At 41.5% G+C, this 21063-nt stretch overlaps 1 protein-coding gene across 1 annotated transcript in view; it reads right to left on the bottom strand.

Annotated features, from left to right (window-relative positions):
* The window catches only part of LOC126401211 (putative nuclease HARBI1), a 179021-nt gene extending 158531 nt beyond the window's left edge, over positions 1 to 20490 (bottom strand). The window contains exon 1 of the mRNA XM_050062328.1: positions 20345 to 20490. Coding sequence (XP_049918285.1) covers positions 20345 to 20490 — 146 coding nt within the window. The remainder of the gene's footprint in view (positions 1 to 20344) is intronic.
* Between the last annotated feature and the right edge of the window lie 573 nt (positions 20491 to 21063).

The following is a 21063-nucleotide window of genomic DNA, read 5'->3' as shown; positions in this document are numbered from 1 at the left end:
TATTGGAGTCAAAGGAGCAGGCATGGCAAACAAAGACACATTATTACCCATTATATCTTTGTTGTTTTAACTTTGACTGAAAAACCCTTCCACCAGATTAAAAAACACACATTACGTGAGGATTAATTATGTTTTTTATATAATTATGCACACTTCTTTTTGTTATTGGTCTCCAAACAGATCATAGCTTTGTCCATGGCTAATCACCATATTGTTATAAATCTGGGCCTTAATCACTTACCAGTACTTGTTACTTTGTTTATCAATAAACTAAGTTAGCATTTGCACTTTGTTTAGCTAATGTTAGCCAGCTCTATCTCTGGTGAAACGCCCTATATTAATTTGGACTGTAAACGTTAGCTAGCAGTAACCCTTGTGAAGGTGTATAAAAACAGGGAGCTGGGGTGTTGGTGAGTGATAGCAAATGTTACAGCCTCTCAAGCTGAATCATTGTAATGACTTATATGTGTGCTAGCTAATTAACATTAGATTACTTATGTTAGAATGAATGTAAATCACTGAGGCAAACTGCAAGGCATTATAGCATACAGTCAAGCCAGATATTTACCAAACTGACAGACCATATCATTCGGAACTGATCTGGTTATGCCCCGTTTGTTTATGTATCATGATGTTATGTTAGCTACCTTGAATCAAACAGGGGCTTGAGACACATCTGTCATCTGTTTATAGGCCAATAACAAGAAAAACAAATGCATACATTTAGATAAAAAGATGTCATGTCAACAGCATGTGTATTCTTTAATTTGGTTGAAAGATTTTTCAGTAAAAGTTCAAACAAAGATTTGATAGGATGATTTGCTGTGCCCGTCCCGTCGACTCTCTGCAAAATTCAAACGTTGTCACTGACGTCATGTCCTTTTCCTCTTTTATTGTTTCCTTGCAAGACTCCAGGAAGTCAATGCGACCAGCTGTTGTTTGCCAAGAAGTAGTTACAACTTGTAACTTCCCATAAAACCACAAATTATCATTTTTACATTTCTATTTCAGTGGCCATGATTTGTAATAAACAGAGAGCAATAGAGGTGCTTGTCGATGGATATGTTGAACCTTGCAGAGGGCCAAGCAAATGACAGTAGTATCCATCCCTAATCACACCCTACAAAAAGAAATCCAATACGAATACTTCCTCCTTTTTAAATCCAAGGACGTTAAGATGATTATTTTGACAATTATTTTGCCAAAAGAGCATCAGAGGCAAACATCTTAATTGATTCAGTTGATGAGTTCACTGTAACATATTGACATGACAAATTTGTGAGTGACTCAATCATTCATTTCATTTCTGCTTGCAGAATAATTAATTTACAACAACAAATTGTGCTCTCTCAGTCCAGAAGGCTTACATGCACCTTATTACCTATTATACAGAATTAATCCATTTCTAGTGGAAATCCCCCAATAAATAAATGGTTTCATTTCCAGTTTATCTTAATGTTTCAGTATTTCCAATATTGCCCAGAGCAAGAAAAGTTTTCTTGTAGCTCTTGCCATGCATGTGATATAATCCCATACTCCAATAAAAAGTACATAGTGCATGTATATGAGACCTAATCAGTTGATGGGAGGATGTACTGTACTCTACAGTCCTGTGAATGGACTTGCATTTTAAAGCCAGTGTACGCACCAATCTGAACTGGATGTGAAGCTGATTCATGAGCATGTCGCCAGCCTCGCCTCTACTCACCTCCTCTCCATCATTCCCAGCTGTCACCAAGGCAAACCTACTGGCTCCATCTATAATAAACAATGTCGTGTTTTTTAATACGCGTTCACACGATTAATGTGTTTGATAATTAGGTGGCTGATAAATGGACACATCACAGTGTGCTCTGCGTGTTTGTTTATGCTTACTGTATGCATGCTTTAATATGCCACTTATAATAGGTGCAGTGATGCGTTCATCCATCATCCCTATCATTATGAAACACTCACTGTGTGCCGTGGGTGTATGTGTGTTATCTATCAAACAAATTATGTTTTCTGCCAGGGTGTATATGCTTTGTGAATCTTTAGATTTTTTATTAGGCTACTTCTCACCCATATTTGTGTCATTTTATCATCCCACAAAGCCTGGAGAAGGTTTTCATTTACAGTAAAATCCAATATCAAATATTAAACCCAAATATCATAACAGATATAAAGTTAATTTCAAGACCTTTTAGCAAAGGTGTAATTAATAATATTATCAATGGCTAAATTCGGTTTCAGCTCTAGGGCCCTGCTATTGCGCATGCTGGCTCATTGCTAATACCTACCATACACTAGAAAACTTGAAAAGACTTTGAAAAGACTAAAGTCTGACACCCTCTCACATTCAAAGACAATGTGAGTTTGTAGTCACAGATTATAAGATAATTATCAAAGACTGGGGATCTTGCCAATTCACTATTTACAAGATGGCTGCAAGACTAGATTCCTTTTGAGTTTATTTCCTATTCTGCTCTTGGTGGAAAAACACCAAATTGCCTTTAATAAATATGACATATTATTAGTATGACATTCATTATGTGTTCACAAAAACACATACCTCTGGAAATACAAGATAAAATGTGTCATGTCAACAGTGTTCTTGTCAGTCCTGCATTGATCTTTATGTGAATAAGGATTAGGGTTAGAGTTAAGGGCAGTGGCGTACACAGGCCTTTTGAAGGGCAGGGGCGAAAAGAAAAAAAAAGGGCACATACAGCGCGTTCTCGCCACTGAAGAGGGCACTAAGTTCTGCGTGTTTTCGAGGGCACTTTAGACATGTTTATATGTTATACAAATGGCACATTATATAGCCTTAAAACAGACTAACTAGACAGACTCAGACTATAATCCAAACTGGTTCTGTGAGATATAGTTCTGGCTCAATATAGATCAAAAAGGGGCCCAACATAAAAGTCATTGCAACAGTAATGTTTCATAGTATTTCTTGGTCCTAATCATCTTCTGGAGTTTAGTGTGTTCTCTTCACCCAAGAGAGCAGTTGTGTTTTGCCAACCAAGAGGGCACTTAAGCACGCGTTTTTACTACCCAAGAGGGCAGTTTATCATGTTTTAACCAGCCAAATGGGCAGTTTAGTGTGTTTTTTCTACCCAAGAAGGCAGTTTAGTGTGTTTTGCCAACCAGGAGGGCGTTTTGGCTCCCAGGAGGGCACTTTAGCATGCATTTTGCCTCCAAAGAGGGCACTTGAGCACGCATTTTGGCTCCCAGGAGGGCACTTTAGCGCGCATTTTGGCTCCAAAGAGGGCACTTTAGCAAGCGTTTTGGCTCCCAGAAGGGCACTTTAGCGTGCATTTTGGCTCCAAAGAGGGCACTTTAGCGTGCGTTTCGCCTCCAAAGAGGGCACTTTAGCACGCATTTTGGCTCCCAGGAGGGCACTTTAGCGCGCATTTTGGCTCCAAAGAGGGCACTTTAGCGAGCGTTTTGGCTCCCAGGAGCGCACTTTAGCGTGCGTTTTGGCTTCCAAGAGGGCACTTTAGCGAGTGTTTTTCAACAATTGGGCCCCCCCCGTGTACACCGCTGGTTAAGGGTTAGGGGAAGGTGACTGTGAGAATGAGTGGCAAACCTTTTCAAAAGGTACGATTTCTCACTTACATCAGTGCTGGATTGGTGGATTAGATACACGCTGAATAGTCTCTATATACAGACTCTACATTCAGTGAACGTAGAGTTTGTAGGCAAACCCTGGAGATCTTGCCTCCGGAAGAAGAGCGGAAGAGCCCTGGTTTCCGGTTGTAGGCTGTTTGTAGTCCGCCTGATATTGACCAGTCACGTTTGAGCCGGCTGCAGTTGTTGCCAGGTTAAACGCTCCGTGCAGTGAACTAACGAGGCGGAACATAATTGGCATCACTGCAAACTCTGAATCCATCCCACTGGTTCAGCATATTTACTTACATATAAACGGAAGTCGGAAACGGAAATTCGCCTCCTCCGCCCAAATCAAACCGGAATGCCAAAAAATCGGGGGTCTGTCCCCAGAGGCTGTATCGCTGTCTGCCGGAAGTCAGACGCCGAATACAGCCGATGGGTTCCGAGAATGCATGCTGAATTACACACTGACTCTTGTTCACACCACAACTCTGCCAGTCTCTCCTGCTTGTTCACAGTAAGAGAACTGAGACTTGTTGAAGTTCTTGTGCCTCCGTGATGCAGACAAGTCAGGACCGCTTTAGTCAGAGAAAACTTTATTGCCATTTGCATTATTATATTTGGCAGTATGGCTCTGTTCTGGGGCCTCTCTGAGTTTCTTAGGTCTATGCAGAAAGCCTAAGGTGGAGAGAATACACCTCTCTGCCCTTCCACGCGTAAACGAGGAAAGCCTGAGGCAGAGAGCGCACACCTCCCTGCCCTTCCATGAGTCTATGTGAAAAGCCTTAGGCAGGGAGAGCAGTGTGACAATTCTTTACCAACATCTTGGTACTGTTTTGCGGCTGATTAAAACCATCACAACTCTACTGCACTGTGGAATTTGCTGCCAGTTTGGATGCTCCATTGAATAAAGGCAATACTTATTAAGTTAATAATTAACCAGGCTTTTCTAAGGTCAGTAAAATTGATAGTAACAGAATTTTTGGCTGACATTAGTGTAAACAGTTTTCACTGGAAATACTCTATAGCAGAAATATCTTCATGAAAACTGTTGACAGACTGCTTTGTGGTTTATCCAAACTTACCTTTACACTCAGGTTTGGATCATCCTGCCAGTTTGCTCCATGGAAAGAATGACCAGCAGGGACCTGACACCCTCAGTGTCACTACTTGGTTATAATTTTACACTATGCAAGCATGCTATCTACTGGTATATTTAAATAACTGAACATTGTTTGACACAGGGTCACTCAACGAGACAGGGACCCAAAGTCAAGTAAAAATGTAGGATCCCACCTGAAAGCGTTCCCATTTCAGCCTATATCATGCTTTTAAGGAGCCGTATGCGACATTCTGAACAAAGAATGAGCAAAGACTGAAGTCATAGTTACTCTGTTCATTGTTGTGGTAGATGGTCTGGCCCTGTGTGCATGTTAGTGTATGTTGGCCCCTGTGAGGTCCTGGGAATGTGTCTAACTGTCCGGCTAATAGCCCCACTCTGCACTGTGTTCATACAGCAGTTAGCATGGTTAGCTGCTAGCTGCCGACTCGGACACCTCCATGCTGAGAACCGTAAGCACATAATCCCACCCCAGTCTTTGCATCAGAGATACGTTATGAATGTCATATACAGCTCTGTCAATGGTGCATATTACAGTTTTATATTAATTAAATTACCACAAATTAATTATCCCTCTGTGAACTTGGGGGTTTTGTGGCTGTGGCAGTTGCCCACTTTACCTGGGCCCAACTTGGGGAACACTGATTTTGGAAAATGTTGCATTTTGATTGTATAAATGTGACTTTTGTGTAAAGGAAAGAATGATAAATAAATGAGATACCATTTACCTCCACCTCCAAACTTATTAATACAACAATAACAGCAATGGCAACTGCCATACACAACTGTGTACACACACCATTGCACACATATACTAACATCAGCTGAAAATAATGAAATCAGCCAAAGTTACTTGTCCTACAAAAAGTTTTCAGATAAATCAAAGCGCAGGTGCATACAGCCAGTACCTGCTATATTCAGTGTGAAAGACAGAACAGATTTTTGTTGTTGTTGTTGTTTTCCATGCAAGTCCGTCCCCATGCACTCCACCTGAAGAACTCTGCAGAGCGAATACGCAACCTCCAGCAAGGTGTCACAGTAAGAATGGTTATGCTGTGCCAGGCAAAACACTCAAAACCCAGATAAGCGAAAAACATTGCTGTGTGTGTTTGTCACCGTGTGTTTGTCTCTGTGCACACCTCTCTCCCTCTTTCCCCGCCGCCCCTTGGCTCTCTCTGTCCCTCAACTGCATTATCTGCTAACCAGATAATTTACTGTCTGCAGATGGCCTGCACTGCTGTCGGTGTGTGTGCGAGTGTGTCAGAGTGTGTCAAGGTTATTACAGTCAATTCAAACTAAAATGCAAGTCATCCCATATACCTGGGCACCTGAGGTGTGTGTTCCTTACTGTCTATTAAGTTTCCTATTTTACACCTGCTTTAAGTTTTTTACAATAACTTAACTATCAGCTTCAACACAAATGCATCTGTAAAATAACCATTGTTTGCTAATTCATACTATAAACAGTAAAACAAAGGCCCTCCATCATCATTTAACAGCTCAGGTTGACTAGTTCATTGACTGTCAGTCTGTCACTCAGTGAACCTGCCAACCAGCTGAGACGCCCCCGACAGAGCGGGCTCACTTCAGCCGGTAGCTTCCAGCTCCTGTGTTTTCTGCCTCTTTCATGTGCTGTTATGATCAAACGGTGACAGAAATCCCCCGTGGCAGCGAAAAACAAACGCACCAGGTCAGAAATTCCTTGTGAAAGGTGCAGGCAGGTGTGTCTGTGTGTGTTTGTGGGGAAACACACAGAGTGAGAGACAGCAGGGAAAAAGAGACATAAAGAGATACAAACCCACTGAGTGACAGAGACAGAAACATAGATGGACATGGACACTTACAGAGAACACAAAATGAAAGAGTTCACAGCAGTTCTTCACTTTGTTGTATATATAATACCTATCATGTCATATTTTGCTGGCTCTCAACTGAAGCAGTAATTCCATTAAGAAGTTTTAAAACAGCAACAATATGACAAATCTGATGTACGTCATGTTAACATTAATACTAGTTGTTTTTTCAAGGCAAGTTTAAGCTGCATTAATGAATATTTTTATATCAACACTGGTTCAAATATATGTAATGTGACAAGCATTGCTCATTGTGACAAATCCACTGATCATTAACACTGCTGATGCCGTCACCTCTACAAAGTTATTTAGTGTCTTTCAGCTTTTTATTTTGGTGCACACTCACTGCTCTCATTAACCTTGTGTCCTGTTGTAGCAGGCAGGCGCGACACAGATATTTACCTCAGCAGTTAGGGGAGATCAAAAACAGAGATAAAACAAAGGTAAGTATTTATTAGGTCAACTGACACATGACTCTGAATAAATGCAAATGTTGCTCTGTGTCTGCAGGATGTGTAAGCAACTGTTCCCACGTTCCCCAGGGCAGCATCACCGTATTGCTTTATACCAGGTTTGATTAACCTCATACAGAGGAGGCTGTAATAAGGATGTTTTGCATGTAGTGCAAATCATGAGCAACCAGAGGTCAGTCAGGTGCAACAGGCAGCTCAGCTAATTGAGAGTGGTGGGGATAACATTACAGTGTCGATTGTAAACAGCCAGCCTATGTCGTGCCTACAACAGCAGAGAGTGAGCAGGGAGGCCATGGGAAAAACAGCTTTATTTCCACTGCACACAAATACCGTGATATACACTGATGAAATTCCAGGAAGGTAAAGGTATGGAAAAACAGTTGCCAGTGTTGTGTTTACAGCTTGTTCTGCTGCCCCCCAGTGGCCAAAACAATGAGTTAATGCTGTTTTTAGAAACACAAATGACTGAATCTGCATGGAATTCCAATGGCTCCAAAGTCCAAAGTTCCACATCAGCTTCAGCCATTTTGATTGGTTTCAAAAATGCCTCAACAGCACTCCTCTTCTCAAAGCGAGGTTTATCCGAGCGAGATGCAAGGTTCATGAGTCAAAAACGATGTCATCACATATTATGAGTTAAACACAAAGGCACCACAAGGAGGGCTGCAACGATTAGTCGTCTAATCGATGACCGGCTATTAAAATAATCGGTGACTATTTTAGTAGTAGAATAATCAGTTTGAGTCATTTTTCATAGAAAAGTACTATAAAAGTACCCCAAAATACTCTTATTGCAGCTTCTTACGCTCAAATATTGGCAGCTTTACACATTCTCCCATGACGGTGAACTAAAACCCTTTGGCGTGAGTGTGAAACAAGACATTAGATGACATAATTTGGGGGTTTGGGAGAGACAGATCTACATTTGTCAACATTTTAACACATTTTTCGATAAAATGATCAGTCGACTAATCGAAGACATAAACGACAGATTAGTCGACGATGAAAATAATCGTCAGTTGCAGCCCTGACCATAAGTTGTCCTCTTCTCAGACCCACCACATATTACATAAATGGTTGTGATTGGCCCGAACAGATTCTCTTTGCCTGGGAATCTGTTAGAACAGGAGGGGGTTCTGATCAAGCAGCAACCACCAGGGTTGAAAAATGAAGACAAAATCGAAGAGCCAAAAACTGCAGTTCCTTGAATGGCCACTTGAGGCTGACTCCAGAAGCCAATCTATCTGTATAGACCCCCATGTTAAAATGCCCAACTTCACAGCACAAATAAACATGTTTAAAGCTTTTGTAGATTCAACACTCATGACAACTGTAAGGGGATTCATTTTTATAAAACCTACCTGTTTACATTTTATTAAGGCTAAAAGGGCAGGCATCTTTGAGTGACAGGCTGTCTGGTCATAGTGTCCTCAGCTTCTTAGTCAGATCCGCCCCTCACTCCTTCACACACCCAGCCTCTTGCCTAAATATGGTCAGTAATTGTAGGAGAAACAGACTGTGTGCAAATGAGCCTCATGAAACACAGATGTGGTGGCTAAAGTTTTGAATCACATGACGTGCCGATGCAGTACTGCCACGCTGTGATCAGGCTTGATAGCACCAAGGCAAAGAAAACTGTCTTACCTTGATTGATACATGCGTTTGCCTCCTGATGACCTTGCTGCTGTTGTAAAAGGACAGAATGATGTAGCGAATCCTCCTGGCATCCTTTCAAGTTTTCCAGCTTGTACAGTATTGTGTGTTCAAAGCAGCAACTGCCCCCAAAAAAGGTATTTTCCATTTTCAGTACAAAGACGGAAATGAATAACCTTTTGTTTTCCTCTTGCTTTTGCTTGTTACTGCGGTATATCCAAATGAAAGTGAAAATGAGTGTGATTTACTGGGTTTTCATTTCAGGCCGAGGGGCAGTAAAGGAAGAAAATTTCAAAGGGTGTGTCAACATTTAATATTGCTTTACATACACCACAATACTTTACACAGGTGCTTAAATTGTCCTCTGTCTGCACAAAATGAAAGGAATCCAATTTTATCCACAGTGTGTTCTCAAAGCCAGTTTCTCTCTCTCTCTCTCTCTCTCTCACACACACACACATAGAAACTTATACACCTCCAGACAGCAATTACCGTGCAGCAGATGTTGGCTTGAGAGGAGAACAGCTGATGCACACATATATGTTCCTACACCTGTACACAATAAAAGACTGCCAAATCGGGATTTAAGGGCATCAGCTTGTGTTAACCTTAACTCGCTGTGAGTAATTGGTGTCTCTAACGGGATTCATGTCTTTTTTCTGATGTCCCCTGTATCATCTCTTGAAGGATCCCCCCTCCTCTTCCCCCCACCAGCGTGCCTTTGACCTGCAGGCTGGGAAATGCTGCTTTTTAAATGTAAGATTTCCTCTTTGCAGCGTAGGCGTCAAACTTTCATCCTGCAACACACTGGGCCCTCAGAAACATGTGACGCTTTATAAGGACAAAATCTCATTATGTAGCACAGCAGGGAGCTGTCATCGCCCATCTCTGCTGCTGTAAAGGTGAAAGCTGGTCATATTTTAATGATGGGGATATCATCATGTAATTGCATTGTAATGATTTGTATTATGGTAATATGGTATGGAGCAGTCATTCTATTGATGTATTAGTGTGTGCGTGTGTGTTCCTGCTGACCTTGCCATATATAATCAAATTTATGACTTCTTGATATTTTCACTGAGGATATGAACTGTAAATTTAGTCTCATGATCAAGGCCGATGGATTATTGATGTTCAAATTAACTCAGCAGTCTCTAATATCTGCCACCCAAGGCCATACATCCCATGTGGTGTCTCCTTGGTTGGGATTAAAATATGCTTTGTGGATTCTCCTCACTTGTTGTGTGAGGAAATACATATTTTTACATTTCTTAAAAAGAGGATTACAGCTTTTTACATGTGGTTACATACATTTTATTATCAACTATATAGTAACCAATATGCAGCACAACAATGGTGAATGCAAAGTGCACGGATGCAGTCAGACTAGCAATGACAATATTTGCTTTTCATAATGATAATAAAATAGAAAATATGAATGCTTTGCTTATAAATCTCTGAATTGTTAATGCACCATCCTACGAAGGTCAAAAAGGAGAAACATGCGACAATGACACAAAACATTTTTCTCTTAGGAGAAATGTGATGCATTAGATGTGATGAATTAATGACAACTCCACAACACAAACATAAAAAATCCAAAACAAAAACAACAGAAACATGCAAATCAAAAAAAAAAAAAAAGCCAAATCAAATACATTAAAAGGAAACATGCTGCAAATATAGAAACAACCCGGTCTCACTCCGAAGTCATTGAAATCTGGCACCTGGGCCGCGACTTATGGCATCAGACACTGATGAAAAAAGCTGTCCTTTAATGCCAGCATGATATGCAGCCAGTTGCCGTTATAGTTTAACAGCGCTCAGCAGCATCAGGGGGAAACGTAGCGGGACAAGAATGAAAATGAGGGTGGTGAAAGTCCGAGCAAGGCTGGGTGGAAGGGGTATTGGATGGGTCCAACAAACTTTGACCCACGAGAGTAGTGTTCAGGTCCTGTAAAGCCAAACCCTGTTAGTTTTTCATATACGTGGAAAGTCCATGACCAAATGTTGATATATGACAAGGTCGAAGTGAGAATGTGTTGACAAAAACAATGCAAAGCCAAAAACACACAACTAAATTAAAACAATTGCAACCGAAAAAGGCTGCATATGCATTCATCAGAGGCTCTCCAGGCTTATAAGGGGAGCAGGAAGAGGAACAGCTTGTATTTTGACCGAAGAGGGAGAAGGACCACACAAGGGAGTGGGTGCACACTAAGTCTCTTAAGCCTCCTCCACTGAGCAGTATGGTTCAGTTCAGTTCAGTACGCTCTTTTTCCATTTCCACTGTGAAAAGTTGTGGATGGTACCCATGGAACTGTTCCTTACCATCCACATTTTTGGTCACTCCTCTGTTGGGGTACCCAGCACACAGATCTGGTACTAAAAGGTGGAGCTGTGAACACTGCAGTCTGTTGACTGGTCAATAGCAGATGGTCACTCTGCTCAGGGCTGAGTTGTGGCTAGTTTGAGGCTTGTGTAACCACTGTTCATACTGTGGCAAGTCTTCCATACATTATGAAACTTTAACTATAAGCAACTGTAGTCTGAGTGAAAATAATTGAATTCACTGGACCAACTATCGGCAACTTTTAAGGTGGAACGTTTACTTGTAATATTACTCAGTGCATGAGTTGACTACGTGAATCCATCAGCACACCTTAAATTTTAGTACGACAACTCTGTTCCATTCAATTTTATCATCTCTCTTGGATGACATGCACTTTTAGTAATGAGTGGATCTCCAAGCATTTAAAAATATATATTTATTTTGACCGGATTATGTGAACTGCATATATTCTAATTCTCACTTGGAGAAAAACAAAAGCGTCATGGAGCATTGTTCTGGTGGACTCCGGCAACACTAAACCCATGTGCTTGCCTGAGAAGGACTAAATAAACAAACCCCCTATTTTTAAATATCCCATGGAGATATACTCTCACTGCGGCCTGTTCTAGTTTGTTCTGAAAATGTCAACATGCAACCTCATTCTGTGGATGATAATCAAGGTGCAGACTTCCCTCTGTGTCACCCATAAAGAGGAAATACAGCAAGCGCTGGACAGAGCAGTGAGTGACAACAACCCGGCCCACATGTAAGAGTACTGTTGGTGCAGGAAACGATAAACAGACCTAGGGTCTAGCAACCATGTCTGAAGGGTTACTTTTGGTTCCAAAGGTACAATGCTGAAAGTGTTTGATGAAAACAGGGCTTTATAATGACCAGAAGTCATTATGGTACAGCATCTTGAAGGCTGTCACAGAACTCTTATTCCTGCTCTGAGGAGCAAGGATTGAGGAGGGATCTCTGAGGAATGATGGCAAAGGATACATGAGAGCAGCCTTCCCATAAGTCTGTTATCAACCGATGCCTCTGTAGGATTGATTGGATGCTGCAGCTGATCTGATACAACACATCATACCAGAGTTTCAAACTGAAGTGAAGAGAGATAAGAGATTAAACTGAAGTGTGCCACTCATAAGTTTTATATTTGATTTGTTTTCTGATTCACCATCAAGGTAAAGAATCAGCTTTGTAAACTGTAGATCTGAAAACCAAAAGGACCACAGACAACTTTCTTTATTAGAAACATATTTCTTTTCATGATCTTCTTCCCCCCATTCACTTTATTATGGATACAATTAAAGTCTGAGAACATGTGACTGTCAGCAAGAAGCACCAATTTTCCTCATTTCCATGCAGTCACACGTGAGGCTGATCACTCCTGAAATGTCCCTGAAACACTGAGCCTAATATATAATTTCCAGTGCTCAAAAGACACCATAACCATATTCTGTGTTACTGTAGCATGAATTCACAATCAGGATATCGATAAATACGGATGCAAATAATGACTATCAATGCATTCTATGCCTTTGAGCAAATGCAGAGCGCAGGTTGTTATTCATGTGCAGGTATGTGTTAAACGGAGAAAAAACACTGCTGCTCTGCCACCGATAACTATGTGCCTTTATTAGTGTAAGCACAGCACACGTGTGTGCAGACGCAAACATCTCTTAAAGCTGACTGACAGCTGTGATCAGCTGCCGCCGCCATCAGAAATGGACGTTGCTTCATGTAAAGCTTCAGAGGAAAGGATGTCTCATTTCCCTAAAGACATATCTCCTTGTTACCTCTCTCCATACATGGTTTCCTTGCATCTTTCCATGCATGCCCAGTGAGAGGGACTTAGACGCAAGGAAAAGAAACGTAGATGCAATTTAAGACACCTGGGATGCAAACAAAGTGTTTGTTTTTCTTTAAGCTGGAAAAAAATACAATACGAAAGAGGATGAAATGGTCTGTGCAAATTTGGCCTTCGTCTTAGTCCTTCTCCCAATATTAGAGAAGAGCAATAGATGTATGCAGCTCCCTCTACAGGCCTGTACACCTTCCCATTGTGTTGACTGGATATGCAGTGTTTTTCTGTTGCATTTGTTTTTCAGGGTTTTTGTGCTTTTAATTTTGCATTGTTTGCATACTTGCAGTGTATACTTACATACATATATTTGTTTGGCTTTTGGCAACATGTTTTTTTCATTTACAGCACATTTCCATTTTTGTTAGGTTTTTGAACCGGCATCATTTCTGAAGCTGCAGCACCTTTTTCAAATGGTAATGTTATGGGCCACTGAAGCACATTTGCCCTTGATGGCTACTGTACCAGCCCTATTTAAAATCCTAACCTTAATTAGTGTTCAGATTTCTTTGATCTAAGCATCATTTCAAAACAGCATTTACTGTCTGGCTATTCTCATGCACTGTTTCTACACTTTACGACAAAATGTAATGCACCATATGTCATGTAATGATGAGCCAATAATCTGTGCGTAACCCATGGAAGTTGGAAGTCTGTGATCACGTGACCAATGCACTGACTTTTGACTTTTCCCTCAGGCCTTTCTCCAAGAGATCATTGCTCAGAACTGGACTTTTAATGGGTCATTTCAAGACACATCGACATTTCTCTACCTAAACTTAACCTTTGTAACTTTACGTAAAAAAGGAGTCAAAAGTAATAATCACTCCACTCGCTGCTGCTCATTAAGTTAAGTTTATTGCTGTGCGCGCTCAGTGATAATTTAGGGCTACTCAAATGAGCAAATCAACATTTTATCATCTCAGTGCTTCTCTCATCTGGATTTTGGCAGCTGGTCAGTAAGAAAACACTGTTCAAAGGGAGTTTAGAAATAAACCAACCTGAAATAATAAAAGTGAGGGAGACTGGAGTCCCCCACAGAGCATGGACATCAGAACTATTTTCTGAGAGGGGGGGCGGGATTTTTGTTGGGAGGGGCGGGAGAAGCACGCACACTTATCAATGATTAAGGATTTGATTTGAAGTTATTTTATAATATCATGCAGTTATAAAAGAACTAGGATGGATGAACACGGCATCTTTATTGTTAAGAAAATGAAACTTTGATAACTAAATCAAGCCATTTAAGGAACATAACATTATTTGTAACCTTGAATGCAAAAAAGAAAAGTCTGTGCTCCTGACTCAGGGCTTTCATGCATTTCCAAAAGTGGACCTTCTCTCAGTTGACCTACTGATGAAGATTTTAAGCAGGGTCGAGACATCGCTTTCATCCATAAGGTCACTGTGAGTGTTCATAATGGCCAAATGTGTTAGTCTCTCCTGCGTCATGGTGTTGCGCAGCCAGGTTTTCAGCCTGCGCAAGGCTGAGAAAGAGCGCTCGGATGCCGCGACAGATATGGGCAGGGCCAGACAGAGCTTAATGAGCTTCTCCACCTCCGACAGCATGGAGCAGGTTTGGGGCTGCAAGGTTTGCAGGATGGACACAGCATCCTGGATGCCAAGGCTACTGTATGTAGTCAGGCAGGTTGCATATCACATCAAAAGCATAGATCTATGCATTAATGATATGAAAGAGATAAATGTAAGTCAGACAAATTGAGTTTAAATTCAGATTCTTTATTTTTTTAAAGCGTAATGCAGTGGGTAGGGAGGCTGTGGTGCAGGGGTGCGGATGGGAGGGGGCGCACCCCTAGTTCCAACGTCTATGCCACAGAGGTCATCCAGGAACTCTATAAGGCGATAAGTGTTGTATCCCAGTTAGTTTGGTGAAAGACGTGTCTTCTACAGCAGTAATTACACCAGTTCTCCCACACAGCTCTGGGATCAGCTGGTCATCTCACTGTTATAAAACACTTGGTAACACTTGTTTCCGTTATCTGCCAGTTTACTTCACTAGTAAACTGTTTGCAAAATCTGCAAAAATAGTGTGAAAAAATCCCCTAAGGGACTAAATGGCTGTCTATATGTGTTCACTCTGTGACAGACCTTGTACAGGATGAGCAGCTTAGAAAATTGAAGGTTGGGTGGAATGTGTTGATGGATACAGTATGTGCCAGGTGTAGCTGGTCTTGGGTCAGTGAATAAAGGTGAAGTAGCAATACATAGCTAGTGGACTGGAAGAGCGCTACTTATTGGGTCATAGTTGGGGTCACCTTATCAGGCCTGTGTGACCATGTGATGACAGAGGAACTTCTTCCCTGATAAAAGCTGTTGAACCAGATGTCAGAACCGCGGACAGTGATGGACTTCTTTATGACATTACCGGTCTGAAACACCAACCCCCTCTTGAATGATTCACTGCCTGTGCTTGGATTATTGTAAATATGTACATGTTCTCTATTCAGAGTCTTTTGGGTAAAAAAAATCTCTTTTTTTCCTAAGTGGGGATGTTCTTATGCACATTAGCATCCTTTGATGTCACTGTGGTCCATGTGTTTCATCTCTCTCTGTATTTTCTGTGCTCAAAATTCAACAGCAGATCTTGTCATATTCTTGTAATGTTGGAGCATAATGAAATCATAATCAGCCACATCATTTAGGATGATTTCCTAGATCAGAAACACCCAAATGATGATATGCAGTGTAAATGTTAATGAAGACTTGTATAAAAATGATGGATTAAGGTTAATACTGCAATTAGTAACTATTTAGAGCATGCAAGAGTTCTGTGGGATTTAACAGAGTGATTACATGCACGGGGGGACATAGAAATGCAATGTGATTGCACACAGAAATGACTCTATTGCAATGAAAAAGGGTGACAAGGTTTAATTGCAGCCTTTGGCGATACATTTGTGTCAGTGTTGCAAACAACCAGGTAATTCTCTCTCTTTCTGTTTTTCCTATCTATCTCTCTCTTTCTCACAGAGACACACCTAATTACTACAGAGGTCGCCTGTAGTTCTGATAGGGTTGCCATAGCAACAAAGGACATGAGTGACTGGACCGCTGATGGCAAACAGTACTGCAGGGCACTGGGTGAAGTTGTTCAGCTTGTTGTTCGCTTGTGTGTGTATATGTATGGGTGTGTGTGTGAAAAAAACACATTTTGACAAGTCCCTTGACATAACAAATTTAAAAAATAATTGAAACGTGTAGAAAATGTCAACTTGGAACAGCATTTTTTTTTTTTTTATGAACATCAAGTCATTTTTGGGACTGTTTCCTATCATACATCATCTTGGTATGAGAGGCCTATTGGCCATTTTTGTCCTTGTTGTCTGACATTTGGGACCCCTTTTTTTGCAGTGTTAACAGGTGTTTTTGTTTTGTTTTGTTTTTTCATTTAAGCTTTCAAATAAGTTTTTTGTTCTGAGTGAATTTTGATAACTTTGTTTTATCTTGAAGCACAGTACTGACCATAAGTAAGCATTGATAAATCCTAACCTTTATGTTACTTTAGTCAGGAACACTTCAGTCAAAGAAAACTATTTCCATTTGCAGTATTATATTTGGCGCTATGGCTCTGTTCTGGGGCCCCCCTGCCTTTCCTTGGGCCTACGCAGAAAGCGTCTTCCACGCGCCCATATAGAAAGAATGAGGCGGAGAGAGCACACCTGTCTGCCCTTCCACGTGCAAATGAGGAAAGCCTGAGGCAGAGAGCAGCAGAAAAGACCCGTGGGAACAGAACAGAGCCAGCATCAATGACAAACAGAAATGACATTGATAAGTCAGATACAGCATGTAAAGGAGGAGCTGGGGTGGAAGCAGAGGAAGCTGCAACAGTAGGCAGGCCAGGGCAATTTAAATAGTGCAGGAACAAAGAAAAGAACAAGACACCTCAACCCAGTTGCCAGAATAAATGTTGGCATTGTGCAATTCTGCAAACCACAGATACATTACAGTTGTACATTATTATGCAGTGCATATGATAAAAGTTTAGGTTTTAACAATGCTGTGGCTAATGTGTGGTGAGGTTATGGCACAAAAACAACCTGGATATTGTTTGAAAAGATCAGGTTTGAGCTTGAAACACCAGTTTTGTTGTTTGTTGGTCTTGAGCAGTGGTCTGCAGCTTGGCAACACATTCTCATTCTATGTCTTTACATATCGCTGCTTTGTCAGTGGCCTTTCACTTCTACACATTATGCACTAGGTTTTCTCATGCATCTGCTATTGATGCTCCAGGATGCCCATACCAACGCCGAGACGTCAACAAAAGTACATGGTTTGGTTCAGACGACAAAAGCATGTGGTTAGGTTTAGAAAAACATAATGGTTTGGTCACATTCATTATGTGAGAGCAAACACTAGGCTCCTGGGTGAAAGTCCAGGGTTTGTTGGACCCCCCCCCCCCCCCCACCACCACCACCACCACCTCTAGGTACTTTCCAGCTCCTTATAGTATGTCGTTACTGGAAGCACTTCAATCTGATGCTCTCGAGTGGCGTATCATGCTGTTGCGACAGGTGCCATCCGATGGACCAGAGGCAAATCATATCACCACGAAAGGTATGTCCAGTCGCGTTACAAAGTGACGCCACTTGGTGGCATATTGTACTGCAACAAAAGGTGGCTTACAGCATTAGAGTTCTGACTCTGAATTCACTGACAAAGTGGCAGTATTCAACAACTTAAGAGTAAAAACAGGCTGGTAGTGCACCCATCTCATCAACAACCACTACACCAATGGATGGAGATACTTATTCAGGAGTTAAGATTGGGAACTGGTGCATAATGACACACTGAACAGTTACACTCTGGCATGATTAGAATTAGACGGGCATTGAGTATGAAAATTATAGCGCCACTAATTATCCACCTACAGTCTAGTGTTGGACAAGACATTGCACTCCTGTGAGTGTGATGCATGGTGGTCTGAAAGAAGGGCTAAGTGAAGTTAGGAGTTCCGTTCCATCAGGGTCAAGTCAGCTTTAGACGCTAACCTTTGAGGCAAGGTAATCTTGCAAAGGTGAAATGTTGCAAAGCTGGAAGTCTTTGCTGCTGGTGGAAATGAGGGATAATAAACCAGTTTGGGAAAGGAAGACACATATACAGTAGAGACAGGGAAAGAGTGAGAAAGTAAGCAAAGGCATGGGTGCTCACCGGAAGATATTTGGGATAGTAATAGACCAGATGTATGGAGAGCTCATAAGATGCTGTCTCCTTGCACACAGATGCCTGAAAGCCTCCTACAGTATTCAGGAGCCCCATTCCCCAGTGTGGGTGGGCCAATATTGCATAATGTCAGTACACAGGGCCTACATGTCCTACAGAAAACCTGAGAGGACAAAGTCTGGCTCTTTGCCTGGTAGGCGTGTTAGGTAATCTATCCATTACATGACATATGGAGAAATATTGCTGTAGCTTACAGTTCTGCATTTCCATCACTTGGTGCATCAGCCCTACAAATCACTGAAACATTCATGATTTTTTCTTGTGTTTTTATTATAATGATATTCATTTTCAAAAAAACTGATTAGTTTATCTCAGAAACCTGATCACAGTAGATCTACCACCCCCCTGACAAATCACTCTGTACTGCCTCAGACAAACACTGATATCTTTAAAAAAAATACTCACAACATGGCTCATTGATTACACTCTGTATCCAAAGTGATTTATTTGACAAAATTCATTTCCCTGTGCTTAGAGATGATAATTTCACATGAGATCAGTAGAGATCATGGATGGCTTGTCTTACAAACTGAAATCTCCGAATGCTCTCATGGCCTGTGTAAGAGACGAGATGTCAGATGTTTGAACAACTTTTCTCTTGTGTGCATGTCTGGAGGAAGAGCAGAACATCAATGGCTGGCTTCATTAACAGCAAAAAGACATTGAGTATGAGTGAGCAGGTTGTGGGCCGTATGAGGCCAAATTCTACCATCTTAATTAAAACCCTGCTGTGATGCTGCAAATGTCTGTAGGCTCAAAAGGCTGTGTAGCTGCTTAGGACTGTGGGATCTTTGTATTTAGTGGCTCAATCACAGCATGTTTTAAAGGAAGATATGCTTATACTTTCTCAGTGAGAGTTAGATGAGAAGGTTGATATCACTTTCATGCTTGTGCATGGAACCAACTAAGAAATAGTTACTGCACATAACCTCCCATAAAACACAAATACTTTTTGCAAATAATAATAAATAATATTTCCAAAATGTTATTAGTGTTATTGTTGTTAGTGATAAAGGAACATTACAACTCATATGGGGGAGCTGTTAGTGACTGTCAAAACTCTAGTGCTGACTGTGCTGGGGATTAAGAGAGCAGCTGGAGGTTGTCCATTTTTGTCCATCATCTAGTCATGGAATCAAGGCAACATGGGATGAGTGATCCCATTTTGGTTTTCCTGTAACACCAGTACTGGCACTTGGGAAAATCACATTTACTTTGTTTAAGTTACTTTAACAGTGCATCAGTTTTACTGTTGCCGAAGTTTTTCTTTTTCTTATAGCCTTTTTTGGTGACATCTCTTAGGCGTGTGCCAGCGTGTTTGCACAAGGCACGACACCTGCCTTTATATTGTATTTTGGGAGCATTACCTATGTTAATAGGTTACTTACGATCAAGTGGGATTCATCATTTGGCACACCAGGGGCCTCATTTATCAACCGTGCGTAGAGAAGGTTCTAAATTCTGTCCTAAGAAGGAAACTTAGAATGTGTGTAAGTACAAAAAAATCTGTAATTATCAAACGTGTGGACACTGGTCGTACGCACACTAGTAAGTAATCAGTGATGATAAATCCCACCTGTTCTTAACTACCATGCTCGTGCATGGTTAGGGTCATTTGCATTCAGAAACGCCTCCAATTGACCATATATGGCAGCAACAATCCCTTTAATAATGCGTGAATGGATTTTTTCCCCCTCACCGAAATCATGGCAACGAGGGCGAAGAAGAGGAACTTCACCGACACCGAGATTGAGGTACCCCCCCGCGCTGGACAGGCACAGCCACCTGCCTTTTAGCAGGCCTATTGCGCGTTCAACGACTGTTCTCGAACGCGCATGGGCCCGGTTGTAGTGCTGCTCCTGCGGGGTCCTCGGGTTGGCCACGGGGGTCATCAGCCATGGCTTTAGTGGATATCCCCGATCACCTATAGAGATGTTTTAATAAACCATGCGAAGCCCAGAAAATAATTTCGAAATGTTGTAACACTCACCAATAAGCCAGCCATCCTCAACAGCTCCTGCTTGGAGGTGCACACCCACAGAGCTGTTCTGCAGAATGAATGAGTCATGCATTCTTCCAGGCCACCGGGCAACAACGTTTAACAGAGACATAGTTGCATCACAGATTATTTGTGCATTGATTGAATGAAACCCTTTCCTGTTCACGTAACTGAATTCATTGTGTGAAGGTGCTTTTATTGCGATGTGGGTGCAATCTATGGCTCCAATTATGTTTGGGAATCCGGCGATGGCGTGAAATCCTCGTTTAATTTCGGCTTGTTGGTGATGTCTGTATGGGAACTGGATGTAAGTTGGGGCCAGAGAAATTATTGCATCCAACACTGCTGGCATGATTCTGCTTAGCGTTGGCTGCGAAATGCCGCATATGTCTCGCTGAAATGTTCCAGTGGCCAAAAATCCCAGGGTGGACAGGAGCTGGATGTGCACTGGGATGGCTTTGGTGCGTTTTGTCTCCCGCTCCAACATGGGTTGTAAATCACGGCATAAACCCATCAATATGTTTTTGGGGAAGCGGTACCTGCTGAGAAGCCACTCTGTGCTCTCACTGAACAGATCAGCACGCTCTTTGAAAACGCGCTCCCTGCACTAATTGAGAATTTGTATAAATTAGAGGAAACAGGGAACATGTGTGGAGTTTGAGATTGCTGAACACCGTGACTCCTTCAATGGGTTCTATTTGTAGTTTACACCAAGACACGTCTTCTCTCAGGCTTTTAACTCAGGTTGAGCTGGACACCCAAACATTTTAGCTTATTTTGATCTTATTTTATAACTCTTGTATTTTATTTTATTGTATTGTATTTTATGTATCTTATGGTTATTATTGTGGTGTACTATTAGGTACCTCATTGTATTTGCTTGTTTATTTCTATTGACCTGTTCAGCACTTTGGTCAACCTTGGT

This window comes from Epinephelus moara, chromosome 14 (genome assembly GCF_006386435.1).
Source record: "Epinephelus moara isolate mb chromosome 14, YSFRI_EMoa_1.0, whole genome shotgun sequence".
Lineage (NCBI taxonomy): Eukaryota > Metazoa > Chordata > Actinopteri > Perciformes > Serranidae > Epinephelus > Epinephelus moara.
This window is presented reverse-complemented; position numbering and strand designations above follow the sequence as displayed.